Source organism: Phycodurus eques, chromosome 11, assembly GCF_024500275.1.
Source record: "Phycodurus eques isolate BA_2022a chromosome 11, UOR_Pequ_1.1, whole genome shotgun sequence".
Lineage (NCBI taxonomy): Eukaryota > Metazoa > Chordata > Actinopteri > Syngnathiformes > Syngnathidae > Phycodurus > Phycodurus eques.
This window is the reverse complement of record NC_084535.1, coordinates 28,360,856-28,375,756: the sequence shown is the minus strand read 5'-3', so window position 1 is coordinate 28,375,756 and position 14,901 is coordinate 28,360,856. Positions and strand designations below refer to the sequence as shown.

The following is a 14,901-nucleotide window of genomic DNA, read 5'->3' as shown; positions in this document are numbered from 1 at the left end:
AACGCCCGTGTTCAAAACTCACGATACAGGTCATTTTCATGTCATTTGATCAGTAACGGTAAAGACATACCTCACTGAACTGGTATGAGGATTTGAATTATTGGCAGTTGCGATCATTTGAATGGTAGCAATTGTTTCTGAGAAAAGCAAATATTCTGAAGTGACATTTTTCAATGTCTTTACCGCTATGTGTCCCCAATGAAGTTTCATGATTTTTGACAAGATGATTTCTGAAGAGGCTAACGACATTGTTGGCTATATAGTGTTTTTCTGATATTGCTTCCTCTGCATTTTCCAGGAGAACAAAGGCAAATGCATCAACGTGTCCTTCGATTCCCTTTCTTTGGTTCATTTACAAATGGTCCATTTTTGTGTCAACATTATTGCGTGTTATTACGATTGTATAAAGAGTGTGATGGGTTCAATGAGTAGTTAGGATTATTTATGCACTTATATCCATAGAGTTTGAAGGGAAACAATTGAGCCGTTTATGTCTCTACCATGATGCAAGAAGTGTATTTCAGTAGGCCGCCACCATTGGCGCCATCAATAAGGATTGCCTTTACGATGAATGCCTAAAACTTGAAATCATCAAAACCTTCTATAAACAGGCCTTTAAGCATGGCTGTTGCAGCATGGGAGACATTTACCAATATGTGCGTATGCATTATTTTGCAAGTGTCTTTATTGTTACTGATCAAATTATGTGATGACCCATTTAGTTGCTTGTCGACAAACACACTTAATTTGGCGTCGCGGTACACTCGCCTGACTTCGGTGCGGGCAGCGTGGGTTCAGTTCCCACTCAGTGACGGCGTGAGTGTAAATGTGAGTGCGGACGGTTGTCTGTGTCTATATGTGCCCTGCACCCTTTCAGGGCGTAGTCCGCCTTTTGTCCGAAGTCAGCTGGGATGGGCTCCAGCGACACTAACCGGGATAAGCGGTGTTGAAAATGGATGGGTGGAACTAACACTCCACTCGGTGAAAGCGCCTCTCTGCCAACACCTTCCTGTTCTTTCGCCATTATGTCAGTTACATGTCTTCAAAGCTTGATTATTTCTACCGAGTTTGAACTTTATTTATATACGACAGTTTAGACTGCGAAATGATACTTTAAAAATGAATGGGCTTCATGTTTACACTGTGGCCCGATTCACCCAATTTACACATTGGAATTTATTGGAAAATAATAGCTCACGCACTGATGCACCAATACCACGAGGGACTGGGGATTCAGTAACTTGTACATCTTTGCCATAATAATCGGTCAATCGTTACGTGCGTCTATAAAATAGCAGAGTCAGTCATTTACTGGCGGGTTACCGGTGAATTGGTGTAACATGTTCGGGGTCAGTGATTCTCATGAAGGGTTTGTGGAAATAGTGTAGCTGCAGAATACAGGCCAGCAGGAAGAATCCAGGGATCAGAATATTAGTGAAGAGCTCTGAGAGGGCAAACGTCTCCAGACCGATTGCCGCAAGCCTTAGAAGACAAGGGACCTGATTAGACCATATTTATTTGACTTACATACGGTACTTACGTTAATAGTGCGACTTGTTGTATTGGCTACGGTTAAAACAAAACAGAGGAAAAAGAAGACAGTGTACAGTCTAAGGCAAGACCATACTGTTGTTCTGTGAGTCCAGTAAAATTCCTCCAATAATCAGGGAAGTCTTCAAACTGGTATGTGTAGATGGAGATCAGCACCAACATGGTGTAGGCCACAACAAGCCACCAGAAGAGCTTCAAAAGACGCCTCCAGATAGAATAGTATACCTTCAAAATATAAAGATCGGCCATCGATAAGATTTTGGGGAGGGATTATGGAGCAATGATGATGAAGATAGGAAATAAGCAGCAACAACAAAACTTTTGAGACTGTAACATTTCATACATTATTATATTAGTATGGAATTATATTATTATATTGTTGTATATTGTTCTACGTAATCATTTTTGACATGTGTGAGATCTTGATGTAAAACGTGATGAATGCATTGTCACCACACAGTAATCCAGTCAATTCGGAAAAAAAAAATAATCATCTTTTTTTTTTTTAACCGATATTCGGAGGCAAAATTCATTTGCACTCAAAGTGAAAATATTGGCATTCGGTTTTTTTTATATTACAAACTCCAACACTTCATTTAAATGCCTTTCAGCATATGTTTATGAAACCGATTTTCAGATTTCGAACATGTTAAAGGTTTATTGTTATTATTTTTTTGAATTATTGTTATTCTTTTAAAATCGATATGTATTAGAGAAGACATCATTGTTTTAAAATTCTATTCTATATTTGTTTGCCTTATTCAGGATTTTGGTTTGTTTGTTTTTGACAAAACAAGAGGGAAAAGAAAGGCTCTAACGGTAACATGTAAATCGAGTGGATCTGGATCGCGGAGAAGATATTTTTACGGCAGGTCAAAATTATGTTCCGCATCTGTTAAAAAAAAAAAAGAGCATCTCTGTGCTGTGTGTACTGCAATAACAGAAATACAAAATTATATTTCCAGAATCCTTTCAAACCTTTTGGTTTGGTTTTCTTGTAAAAGTTGTATCTCAGTAATTTTTCAAAAACATTAAACATGGTTGTCATCATGTTGTTGTTTTTATACTAAAGCCCTGAATATTATAGAAGCTCTTGATGAAAACAATGTATTCAATGTAAATCGCATTGACCATTTAGGAAAATGAACAACAACAAAAAAAGGCATATGCTTGATAATTTGCAATAATGCAATGTCATGTAATTGCAGACCATTTAAAAAAACACAGTGAACCACAAATCGTAAACCGTTCTCGTATTCCAACCTGATAAAAACAGAGGCAGAGCAGGAAAAGCAGCATGTAGACGATCTTGTATCCAACAAGTTTTCCCACAAAAGAGACCATGAGGAACATGCCACCGCACACATAGATCCAATATTTGGCATAAAAACTCAGCACCATGCCTCCCAGGACCTTTAGCACGGATTCATCATTTGTGGACTCGAGCTCTTGTAGTTCAGAAAGGTAGAAGAGAATAGGAACGTAAATATGACAAAACACAAGAAAGAAAAATCCATGCATTCATTGTGACATTTTCTTTTTTTTTTTTTTTACCTTAAACTAATCCCATTTTATTGCAGGATGACATATCAAATGGTGTTCATGCCATCAATGAAGTGTCAAAAACGATAAAACAAGAAGACATTCTTACTTATATATATATATATATATATATATATATATATATATATAAAATAAAATCAAAATCTGAAATATAGTGTGACAGCGAAGTAACAACCGTCATATAGCTGAGGATGACTTATCTGTACTCCGTGACGATAAACTGTAGGGACTCGTTGTTACACACACACACACATATATATATATATATATATATATATATATATATATGTCATTTTCTATCAACCTCCGACGATGAGAAGCTGTGCTAAGCTACTCCGCCTTTCGTCCCCATTGTTGAGTGCAGATCCACTCTGCTCGGAGAATATTTCCGAATGCACCCCAGGCTGCTGAGACAGAGGCTAACGCGCTGTGGCAACATGGCTTGTTCAATAGATCCTCCTGATATCGGAAATCCTTCACCGCCCTTCGAATCTGGCCTTTGGAACTACTTTTGCTTTAGTGTTAAGTACGTCCCAGACGGCAAGCGTGTCTTAGGCACACGATGCTTCGAGAGAAATCCAACAAACACGACAGCACATTTACGCTGACACTGGCTCGTGCGTCCTAATTAAGCCTCGTTGCGTGAACAGATGAAACCTGCTCGGATGAGAGGCGAAACGTCTTCTAAGACAAAGAGAACAGTCCAGTTGCGATCGATTCAATGCCGTGAGAAAGTTTTGACCGTCTTTTTCAATTTCAACATGTACTTATTAACATGTTCAAAATAACCTGTTGCAGTCACTTCTAGTGGCGTTGCCCTTGATCTCCTCTTGCTGAAGTTTTCCTTAACTGACTGATGTACTAAAAGCCAGAAGGTTGAAGTGAACAGGAGCTGAAGGGAGAGAAAAAAACAAAAAAAAGATGGAAAGCAATGACAACGTGAGAATGGAGGCAAATGAGTAAATTCACAGGAAATTGAAAATACTAACCAGCAAAATACAGAACCTGTTTGAAAACAGAATTGCACTCAAAAGCGGAGTCCAATCTAACTGCAGAAATATATGAACGTAAGAGAACCACAATGGATATTTGCACTGTGCTCTTTTTTTCTCAATGTTACAGCCTTATTCCAAAATGGATTTTAAAAATCCTCACAATTCTCCACAAAGATTATTTGAGATTCGTGCTAATTTATGGGGGGGGGGGAAAGCAAACAAAAAACTCAGAAATCAAATGCACGTAAGTATTCACAGTCTTTGCTTTCCTGCCTCTTGGATGTATTTCTACAGTTCGGGAGAACAACAACATGATAGCGATGTCAACTACAATCAATCAATCAACTTGTACCTGGTTTGAATTGCATGGGCTGCTCATTTAGATTCAGGCACCCGTAAATTCGCATTTGTTTTGAAAAGGAGTCCGTTGCAGCACGCCATCCTTTATCGGGGGCGGACTGGGTCTCACAGTGACACAAGGCACTTCTAACAATAGAAAGGTTCAAATTACACCTTATTCATCATTAAAAATATGCCACCTGGTAGAGTAACACCTCTTACGGTTTTGTTTTTAATACAAAGAGCTATTTACATGATATAAACAAAGAGACAAGCGGGAGAGGTGAGAGAGAGGGGAAGACTCTCTCTGAAACCCAAACTCGAAAAAACACATTAGAAGCAAGGTCCTTCAGTCAGATTCAGTACATTTCCAGAAGCAGAAGATTCCTACCAGCTACCCGGCCAGCTGTCGTATCTTTCTTGGGAATGTCCTTGGATAAGAGAATGGCTTGCTGCTTTTAGCAAGGCTACGCATCTCAGAGAAGTTACGCCAGAGTTATGGAGCAATACACAAGAAAAAAAAATGCATTCAACCTTTAAAAAAAATGTTCGAATTCACAAGTCAAAGCAACAACTTGGCCAATCGACGGCTCGTATCTCGCAAAAAACGGAAGTCGGGTCACTTGTATCTCGAGGCACCACTGTACTTCTATCAAGCGTGTTGTTTTAATAAACGTTGAAAAACAATCCCAAGTAGCATGCTAAAGAGACCTCCATCTTGATAAAGGACTTGATGTTCACGTCGATTTGCATATGTCACATGGCTGTTCCGATTAAATATCGTGCCCATGTATAAACCCAATAGGAAATCGATCGCGCAAAGTAATCAGTTGACCAGAAATCTTCAATTGGAATGACAACAAAGTCTCTATGTAAACCTGGCTGTTTTCTCGTCAGTTTACTGGCTAAATATACGAGTATTCTGTTCCCTGTTTTCTGTCAGTCTGTGTTGGATCATTGTCGTTGTTAGTCACAGTTCCCTCATCTTGTTTGCTTTTGGAGTGAGTTTATTTCCAGTGTTTGTTTTTTACTTTGAATCTTGGTTTTCGAACTTGTTTGCCTTTTTTGAAAATGAATCATTTCATTTGAGACTCCTCCTCTTGATTGGCCAGCACGGACTGTCTGGCCAGTCACCTGTCTCACTTGTCCAGCAGCCCCCACCCAACCCTGCTCCGGCAGCCCTCATCCAGCGGCTGCCACCCGACCCTACTCCAGCGGCGCTTTTCCAGCGGGCCCGGCACCTGATGATGCTCCCGTGGAACTCGTCCAGCAGCGGCCAACCGACCCTGCTCCGGTGGCGCTCGTGCAGCGACCACCACCCATCCCTGCTCCAGCGGCACTCATCTCGCGGCTGCCGCCCGACCCTGCCCGTGTCTTGACTGGGCAGCACAGGAAGCCGCACCAGTCACTTGTCCACGTCTCTCTGTTGGCACACATTCTGTGGCTCTCATCAAAATCTCACGTAAGGCCCCTGCAACGCCATATGGTCCGCCATCATTGGCTGTCCGCCTGAAGGCCCCGGTAAAAACCCTTGTGTTTGTCGTCCTGCCTGACCGTGAGGTACTTGGACCAGCCAAGTACCTCACATCTGGCGTCCTGGACACCCACCAGAGTGACCCTGAGGGGTGCCCTTGTGTTGACCCTTGTCAATGTTAATGTCTTGTCTTGCTCGTTAGGTTTTCGTTTCCACCTGTTCCTTGTGTTTACCAATCAGCTCCCTCTAGCCACTTGTGTCTTGTCCTGGTGTACCTCGTAGGTCTCGTCAGTTTGCTTGTATTTAGTTCCCTGTTTTCTGTCAATAGCTGTTGGATCATTGTCGTTGTCAGTCAACATTTATCTCTAGACTCCCCTACATTCATCCTAGGAGACTTCAACCACTGTACCCCTGAAAAGTCCCTGAAAGGATTCACTCAATACATGCACCATCAGCCTGGGGGAGACACTGAACAGCTGCTATGGCTTCGTTCCTGATGTCTAAAGGTGTGTTACTACCCCCCCTCCCCTCCTCCCCTCCACTGGGCTCTGCTGATCAAAACACCATCCTGCTTCCTTCCTTACCCCTGCCATTAGGAGAGTTGAGAAGGTTGGCAAAACCATCAAGCAGTGAACCAATGAGGGGATCGCTTCTCTTTAGGGACTACTGGAGTCCACCGACTGTAGCAACCTCCTCTCTCCCTCTGATGACATCAATTAGCAGGTGGATATGGTACTGCTACATCAACTTCTGCAAAAAGAACATCTCAAAGAGGGTCACGCTCTTCCTCAGCAATAAATCCTGGGTCATGAAGGCGATCATCAATAAAAGGAAACACATCATCTCCTGGTTTAAGATGGCGAAAAAGGGGTGTTTGGCGATCCTCGATTGGATCACAAAGGCCCGTCAGCACCACGCCCAACAAACGTTTGGCGGTCCGCGATCATCAACGCAGCTTGGCAAAGTCAGAAGAAGATGACTGCTATGATCTCCACAACCTCCACCAGTGACAATGTCCACATCACTGGCTTCAGCCCAGCATCTCTCACCAATAAAATAAACTTCTTCTGCCTCAGATTCAAGCTACGGAACCCCAGGGCTCACCTCAGTCCTGCCCACTTTTCTATCAACTTCCACACCGAGGATGTGGTGAAGGCCCTGACCAGGAAGGTGAAGAGTGCACCTTGCCCTGAAAACATCAGACTTCTTCAAACACTGCGTTGACCGTTCTAGACCTCCATGAGCTCTGATATTGTCCCAAAGCTGGAGAAACATTGCACATCATCCCCCTCTCGCTGACTAAACACTCAGAATTCTGACCTCTAGGACCCTAAAGGACTACAACATACTAATCTCTGCATTCACACGTTATTCTACACCAAAAACTTTATGATGATTGTGTAAATGCAAAGCATTCGCACATTCATATGATTATGATTATAATTCCGCCCACTTTTTTTGACAGGCTTCTCCTTCGCCATTTACTTCTGATTCACTTCATTCCAACCTCAATGCGTTCGAAAAATTCATGCCTCACGTGGCATTACTCATCTAAGCCGCAAAACTTTCACATTTCCCACAATTCAATTCTGATGGCACATTCAACAAAACACATTCAGATCGTTCTCATTCAAAATTCGAAATGTTCAGCTCATTCAATTCACCTTGGGATCAATTTTCAACCCACCAAAAAGTTTCGGACTACGACATATCCATCATTACTCCCTCATCCTTCAACATTTCAACAACTAAATCTTTTCAACATATTCCCACACAACCAAAATTTCAACCAAATTTGTCCACCTTTTCACCCATAAAATGATCATATTCTACCTTATTCCCTTCTGTGTCAACATTACTTGAACAATTGAAACCATTTCAACTGCAACTTTATTTCATAATTCCAAAAATTACCATACACCAAAAATGTCACCATTTCCACCAAATTTTTCCACCTTTTGACCCACAAAAGTCCCACATGAGGAAATATTCAGCATTATTCCCCCCTCCTTCAACATTTCTCGACGGATTAAAACTTTCCCAACTGCAAAATATTGTCAACATCCATCCATCCATCCATTCATTCATTTTCCGAGCCGCTTCTCCTCACAAGGGTCGCAGGGCGTGCCGGAGCCTATCCCAGCTGTCATCGGACAGGAGGCGGGGTCCACCCTGAACTGGTTGCCAGCCAATCGCAGGGCACATACAAACAAACAACCGTTCGCGCTCACATTCACACCTACGGGCAATTTTAGAGTCTCCAATGAATGCATGTTTAGTTGACCGGAGTGCCCGGAGAAAAGCCACGCAGGCACGGGGCGAACATGCAAACTCCACACAGGCGGGGCCGGGAATTGAACCCGGGTCCTCAGAACTGTGTGAGGCTGACGCTCTAACCAGTCGGCCACCGTGCCGCCTATTGTCAACATTCCAAATATTCCCACGCACAAATATATTGACCATTTCCACCAAATCTTTCCACCTTTTGAAGCACAAAATTAAAGTTTTTGACATTCTACATTACCTCCTGCTTCCAAATGTCTTCCAACTTCAATGTGTTCAACTCATTCTAGCCATCCTCTGAGCCACTCCCATTCCCAAAATTTTCAAAATAAAAGCCCGAAATGTAAAATGTTTTACTAATTTAGCTAGTTTCCTTATTTCTCAACTGATTTGCACCGTTTCAACTTCTACGTATTCAGCTCATATGAAACACTCCAATTAACTCATTCACTGCCAGCAATTTTGAGCAACTTCACTCCTTTTTCAAGCCCCACAGAATATTGTGTGACTATATATTAATCGTCACATGTACTCTGACTATGTAAACACCAAAACCACCAAAAGAAAGATCAGACCGATCCACACTGTTCCAACTTCAGTGTTCAGCTCCTTCTAGCCATCCTGTGAACCACTCCCAATCACCAAATTTCACAAATCTTCAAAATAAAAGCCCGAAATACAACATTTTTGCAAATCTAGCGACAGTTTCCTTATTTCACAACCGATTCGCACCCTTTCTACGTGTTCAGCTCATTCTAGCCATCCTGTGAACCACTCCCATTAACTCATTCACTGCCAGCAAATTTGTGCAGGGAACCCCTACACTGCCAGGCGTTTTCGAGCAATTTCACTCATTTTTCAAGCCCCACAGAATATTGTGTACTATGACTGTGTAAACCCCAAAACCACCAAAAGAAAGATCAGACTCTGTTCTTTCATCAGAAAAAAAAAAGTTTGTCTCTATCTTATACCATTCTTTAGTAATCAGCAATCAAATATAGGCGACTTTCAGCCAAATCTGTTTCTGGAGGGTGGGGGGGACACAGAAAACAGCCTTTTTGTGAAAGCAGACAGATCAAGCAGACTTTGACTTTGACACCAATACTTTTTGTCTTTAGTGAAAATCTCAAACATCTGAACACAAAACAACACTGAGAAAGTATTTGTGACCGAAAAAATTATTTATTTACAAGTATAACTATGTACAGAATTTACATGAGACAAAAATGCATGAACAAATGGGGCTCCCACACTAGCACCTTTTTTCCACCCAATTCTCCTCCTTTGCTCAGTAGGTTTTTATCATCTTGCGCAGAAAATCTAGCAAAGTTTTATCCACATCTGGATTTTGTTCTTTGGTGGCAGTGAATGGGATCTTGTGTGGTTGTCATTGTCCTTGAAACCATTCCCTACTTCTGCTCGAAGCACAACCTGTGCAGTTTAGAATCATAACGATGACGAAAAAATACATTTCTGAAATTGCTGTTGTGGGACGTAGAGGAAAAAAAAGCTTTCAATTACCTTTTTTTGTCTGCACTGCGTACTGGAATGGGGGTCGAATGTCTGCTGGATGCATAACCTGTAAGTTTTAAAAATTACGTACCATTACTAGAGAATACTTATTACTGATGACGTGTTTTGCCAGGGTAAAAAAAAAAACAACAACATCATTACTTTTCTTCGTCGCAATCCTAAAAAACGTTCGACTCGCGGGTGTTGAATTGCTGCAAGATGGACAAAATGGAAAATTCAAATCAGTACTGGCAACAGATGTTACATTGTAATGTGAACTAGTGGGACTAAATTATGTTTTTACGGAACAAGGACAGAAGGAGGGTATTTGATCGCTAAATGGAGCTAACACGAGCTGAAAACAAGTTACCTTCGTTTCCATTATAATCTGCAGGATCTCGGGATGAAGCTCAGCTGGCGATCCAGAGGGAGTTCACTCATCTGACGATTTCGGATCCCATCGACTCAAATCCTGGGCGGCAGACGATCAGCTGGCAAGCAGCCGAGAGCATCTCGTCATGTGGCCTGGCATTTTGGGTGATAGCTTTGCAAACAAAGCGATCGGCTCGGAGCGTCATCCTCTCATCCCCCGCATGATCTAAGGCGTCATTCCTGTCGGTCGCAGGAATATTTTTCTTGCCTTGGCACAGTAAATTTCTAGTACCAAAAGCTTCTTTTTTTTTTTTATATATATATATGCCATCAAAAAAGGGTGGGTCCTTGGAGGGGGTGCCTGGAGAGCACTCCTGCTGGGGACTTCGTTGTTCTGCTGGGGGACTTTTAATGCTCATGTGGACAATGACACAGAGACCTGGAAGGGCGTGATTGGGAGGAACATCTCAAAACCCAAGTGTTGATCTGTTATTGGACTTCTGTGCTCATCATGGATTGTCCATAACGAACACCATGTTCAAGCATAAGGGTGTCCATATGTACACTTGACACCAGGACTCCCTAGGTCGTAGTTCGATGATCGACTTTGTGGTCGTGTCATCGTACCTGCGGCCGCAGGTCTTGGACACTCGGGAGAAGAGAGGGGAAGCTGTCAACTGATCACTTCCTGGTGGTGAGTTTGCTCCGATGGTGGGGGAAGATCCCGGTCCGACCTGGCAGGCCCAAACGTATCGTGAGGGTCTGCTGGGAACTTCTGACAGAATCCACTGTAAGAAGAAGTTTCAACTCCCACCTCCGGCAGAACTCCACACACGTCCCGTGGGAGGCGGGGGACATTGAGTCCGAGTGGACCATGTTCCGTGCTTCCATTGCTGAGGCGGTCGACCAGAGCTGTGGCCGTAAGGCAGCAATCGTCGTGGCAGCAATCCCCAAACCCGTTGGTGGACACCAGCGGTGAGGGATGCCGTCAAGCTGGAGAAGGAGTCCTCTCGGACCTTTTTGGCCTGTTGGACTCCTGAGGCAGCAGATGGGTACTGGCTGGCCAAGCGGAATACAGCTTTGGTGGTCGTTGAGGCAAGAATTCGGGGGTGGGAGGAGTTCGGTGAGGCCATGGAGAACGACTTCGAGGAAATTCTGGTCAACAATCCGGCGTCTCGGGAGGGGGAAGCAATGCACCATCCAGTGGGGATGGGGTGCTGCTGACCTCGACACGGGGCATTGTGAGTCGGTGGGGAGAATACTTCGAAGACCTCCTCAATTCCACAGACATGCCTTCCTATCTCAAGGGTTGAGGTCACCGAGGTGGTGAAAAAGCTCCTCGGTGGCAAGGCCCCTGGGTGGATGAGATTCGCCCGGAGTTCCTCAAGGCTCTCGATGTTGTCGGGCTGTCCTGGTTGACATGCCTCTGCAACATCGCGTAGACATCGGGGTCAGTGCCTCTGGATTCGCAGACTTCTCCTTTTTAAGAAGGGGGACCGGAAGGTGTGTTTACACTCCTCAGCCTCCCTGGTAAGGTCTTTTCAGAGGTGCTGAAGAGGAGAGTCCGTCGGTAAGTCGAATCTCAGATTCATGAGGAGAAGTGTGGTTTCCGTCCTTGCCGTGGAACAGTGGATCAGCTCTTCACCCTCGGCAGGGTCCTCGAGGGTGCGTGGGAGTTCGCCCAACTAGTCTACATGTGTTTTGTGGACTTGGCTAAGGCACTCGACCGTGTCCCTCGGGGAGTCCTGTGGGGGGTGCTTCGGGAGTATGGGGTGCCGAACCCCGTGATATGGGCTGTTCGGTCCCTGTACGACTGGTGTCAGAGTTTGGTCCACATTGCTGGCAGTAAGTCGGACTCGTTTCCGCTGAGGCTTGGACTCTGCCAAGGCTTCCCTTTGTCACCGATTCTGTTCATAACTTTTATGGACAGAATTTCTAGGCGCAGCCGAGGCGAAGAGGGGGTCCAGTTTGCTGGCCTCAGTATTGCATCTCTGCTTTTTGCAGACGATGTAGTTCTGTTGGCTTCATCAAGCCGTGATCGCCAACTCTCACTGCAGCGTTTCGCAGCTGAGTGTGAAGCGCTTGGGATGAGATTCAGCACCTCCAAATCTGACAGCATGGTCCTCAGTCGGAAAAGGGGTGTTCTGGGCACGTCCCACCGGGAGCAGACCCCAGGCATGACCCAGGACACGCTAGAAAGACTATGTCTTCCGGCTGGCCTTGGAACGCCTCAGGATACCTCCAGAAGAGCTGAATGAAGTGGCTGGGGAAAGGGAAGTCTGGGCTTCACCGCCAAAGCTACTGCCCCCGCGACCTGACCTCGGATAAGCGGAAGAAAATGGATGGATGGATGTTGCTGACGGCCTATTACCTTCGAAATACTGGTATTGAATTGCCCCAGTCCACACTAGAAGTCACCTGGAGCTTTCACCCTACAATCTCGAAAACATGAGGAAAAACATCTTGCCTAAATGGTGTTTTTTTTTTTTTTCTTTAAAGAGGAATTAAAACCAAAACAGGACTGCGGTCCTTAATGTACAAACAAAAACACACAACACTGTATGACAGGAACGAAGGTGAAAGGACAATTATAACTTTGCATTCCCAGTAGCCCTGGCTGACCAAACTAAATTCACTGCCATTGACGGCTATTGAATTCAAATATCCATGTTAACATGGAGTATTCAAATATATATAATATTTGAGCTTATGGACTCTTACATTTCAAAACAAAACAAATTCCATATTATCACACTGTGGACTCACACAGCTGCAGCGTTGCCTGCCGACACTAGTGTCATTCTGAAGAGCAAAATAGGAAATGCAGCAGATGTACGTTGTTTCCCGCGTCCTCTTTCATAGTTATCATCCAAGAAGGCAAGTATACAGCACTCTGGGCTCCTCCGTGTGTTGTTTGAAGCGTTATAATTTACCGTAACATGGGTGCTACATGCGCACGTGTACAACGCGGTGACGATGCTCAAACAATATATCGCGTATCGGGACAGTTCAGTTTTGGCCAATTGGCTTGGTGTGTGGCAGCCTTTAGATTCTGCAGTTGCAGAAAGCGAAATACTCATAAAAGCCTGTTATCATTATTATTATTCTTTTTTTTTTTTACTATACCATAGCTCCCAGTCTCAGACAGGGGTACTGGGCTTTATGTAGCCCTAACTGTCTGAGACTAATGGTTCCCACGGTGGTAGGCAGTTCAGGCGCAAGCTCCATGGCCCATATATACTGGAGACAACACAGTGCCAGACCATAGACCAAGATAAACGGAGAGCACAGCATGGCTGCATGTCGTCTATGAAAAAAAAGAAATAAAAATGAAACTAAATTCAAACAGATTTCTGATTCAATGTCTTTCAAGTAAAAAAAAGACAGTCAAATATATATATATATATATATATATATATATATATATAGATATATATATACATAAACACACACACACACACACACAATGAGTCCCAGCCCTGGAACAATGAGTCCCTGCAAGTTCTCATCATGGAGTACATGCGATAATGATGGTTGTTGCTTTGCCGTCCCACTATATTGCAGATTTTTAGTTGTACAATTTGTACCATATTTTTGTGTTATCCATTCCTCTCTCTCAAAATATTTGTTTTCAGCCTGCCACAAAAGCAACATTTTGAGAATGACATATCTTCCCAAAAACAATCATGATGAACGATAGTATCATTCATTCTTTTTCCATACCGCTTCTCCTCACTCGGGTGAATGCGCGCACACACACACACACACACACACACACACACACACACACACACACAGTCCCCTCGAAAAGTATTGGAACGGTAAGGTCAATTCCTTTGTTTTTGTTGTATGCTGGACATTTGGGTTTCAGATCAAAAGATAAATATGAAACAAAAGTTCAGAATTCAAGCTTTTATTTCATGGTATTTCCATCTAGATGTGTTAAACAACTCAGTAGAGAGCACCTTTTGTTTGAAGCCACCCACTTTTCAAGCAAGTAAAAGTTTTGGCAACAGACTTTTTAAAATGAACTTAAAGTGAATAGCATTTGATGTCATAACCCTTACTTGCAATAACTGCACTGAGCCTGCGACCCACTGACTTCACCAGACTGTTGCATTCTTCATTTGAAATGCTTTTCCACGCCTTTACTGCAGTAAGTTTCTTGGGGTTTCTCCCTTCAGTCTCCTCTTCAGGAGGTAAAATGCATGCTCTATTGGGTTTCGGGCCGGTAATTGACTTGGCCAGTCTAAGACCTTCCATTTTTTCCCCCTGATGAATTCCTTTGTTGTGTTGGCAGTGTGTTTTGGGTCATTATTTTGTTGCATGATGAAGTTTCTTTTGATAAGTTTGGATGCATTTTTCTGTAAATTGCCAGACAAAATGGTTTTGTAGACTTCAGAATTCATTTTCCCGCTACCATCATGAGTTACATCATCATTAGAGACTAGTGAGGCCGTTCCAGAAGCAACCATGACATGACCTCCACCATGCTTCACACATGAGCTTGTGTGTTTTGGATCATAAGCAGATCCTTTGTTTCTCCATACTTTGGCCTTTCTATCACTTTGGTAGAGATTCATCTTGGTCTCATCAGTCCATAAAACTTTGTTCCTAAACCTTTGTGGCTCATCTCTGTACTTCTTTGCAAAATCTTTTTTTTTTGCTGATGAGTCGTTCGCATCTTGTGGTATGGCCTCTATTATTATTCTCCCAAAGTCTTCTTCGAACAGTAGACTGTGATACCTTCACCCCTGCCCTGTGGAGGTTGGCAGTGATGTCACTGACTGTTGTCTTTGGGTGTTTCTTCAC

The 14,901-nt window shown here is 43.4% G+C and overlaps 1 protein-coding gene across 1 annotated transcript in view; it reads right to left on the bottom strand.

Annotated features, from left to right (window-relative positions):
• Nucleotides 1–14,901, bottom strand: part of piezo1 (piezo type mechanosensitive ion channel component 1 (Er blood group)) — a 190,040-nt gene that overhangs the window by 89,520 nt on the left and 85,619 nt on the right. The window contains 5 exon segments of the mRNA XM_061691070.1: nt 1,324–1,482; nt 1,628–1,776; nt 2,815–2,999; nt 3,904–4,006; nt 13,216–13,396. Of these exon segments, the coding sequence (XP_061547054.1) occupies nt 1,324–1,482; nt 1,628–1,776; nt 2,815–2,999; nt 3,904–4,006; nt 13,216–13,396 (777 nt within the window).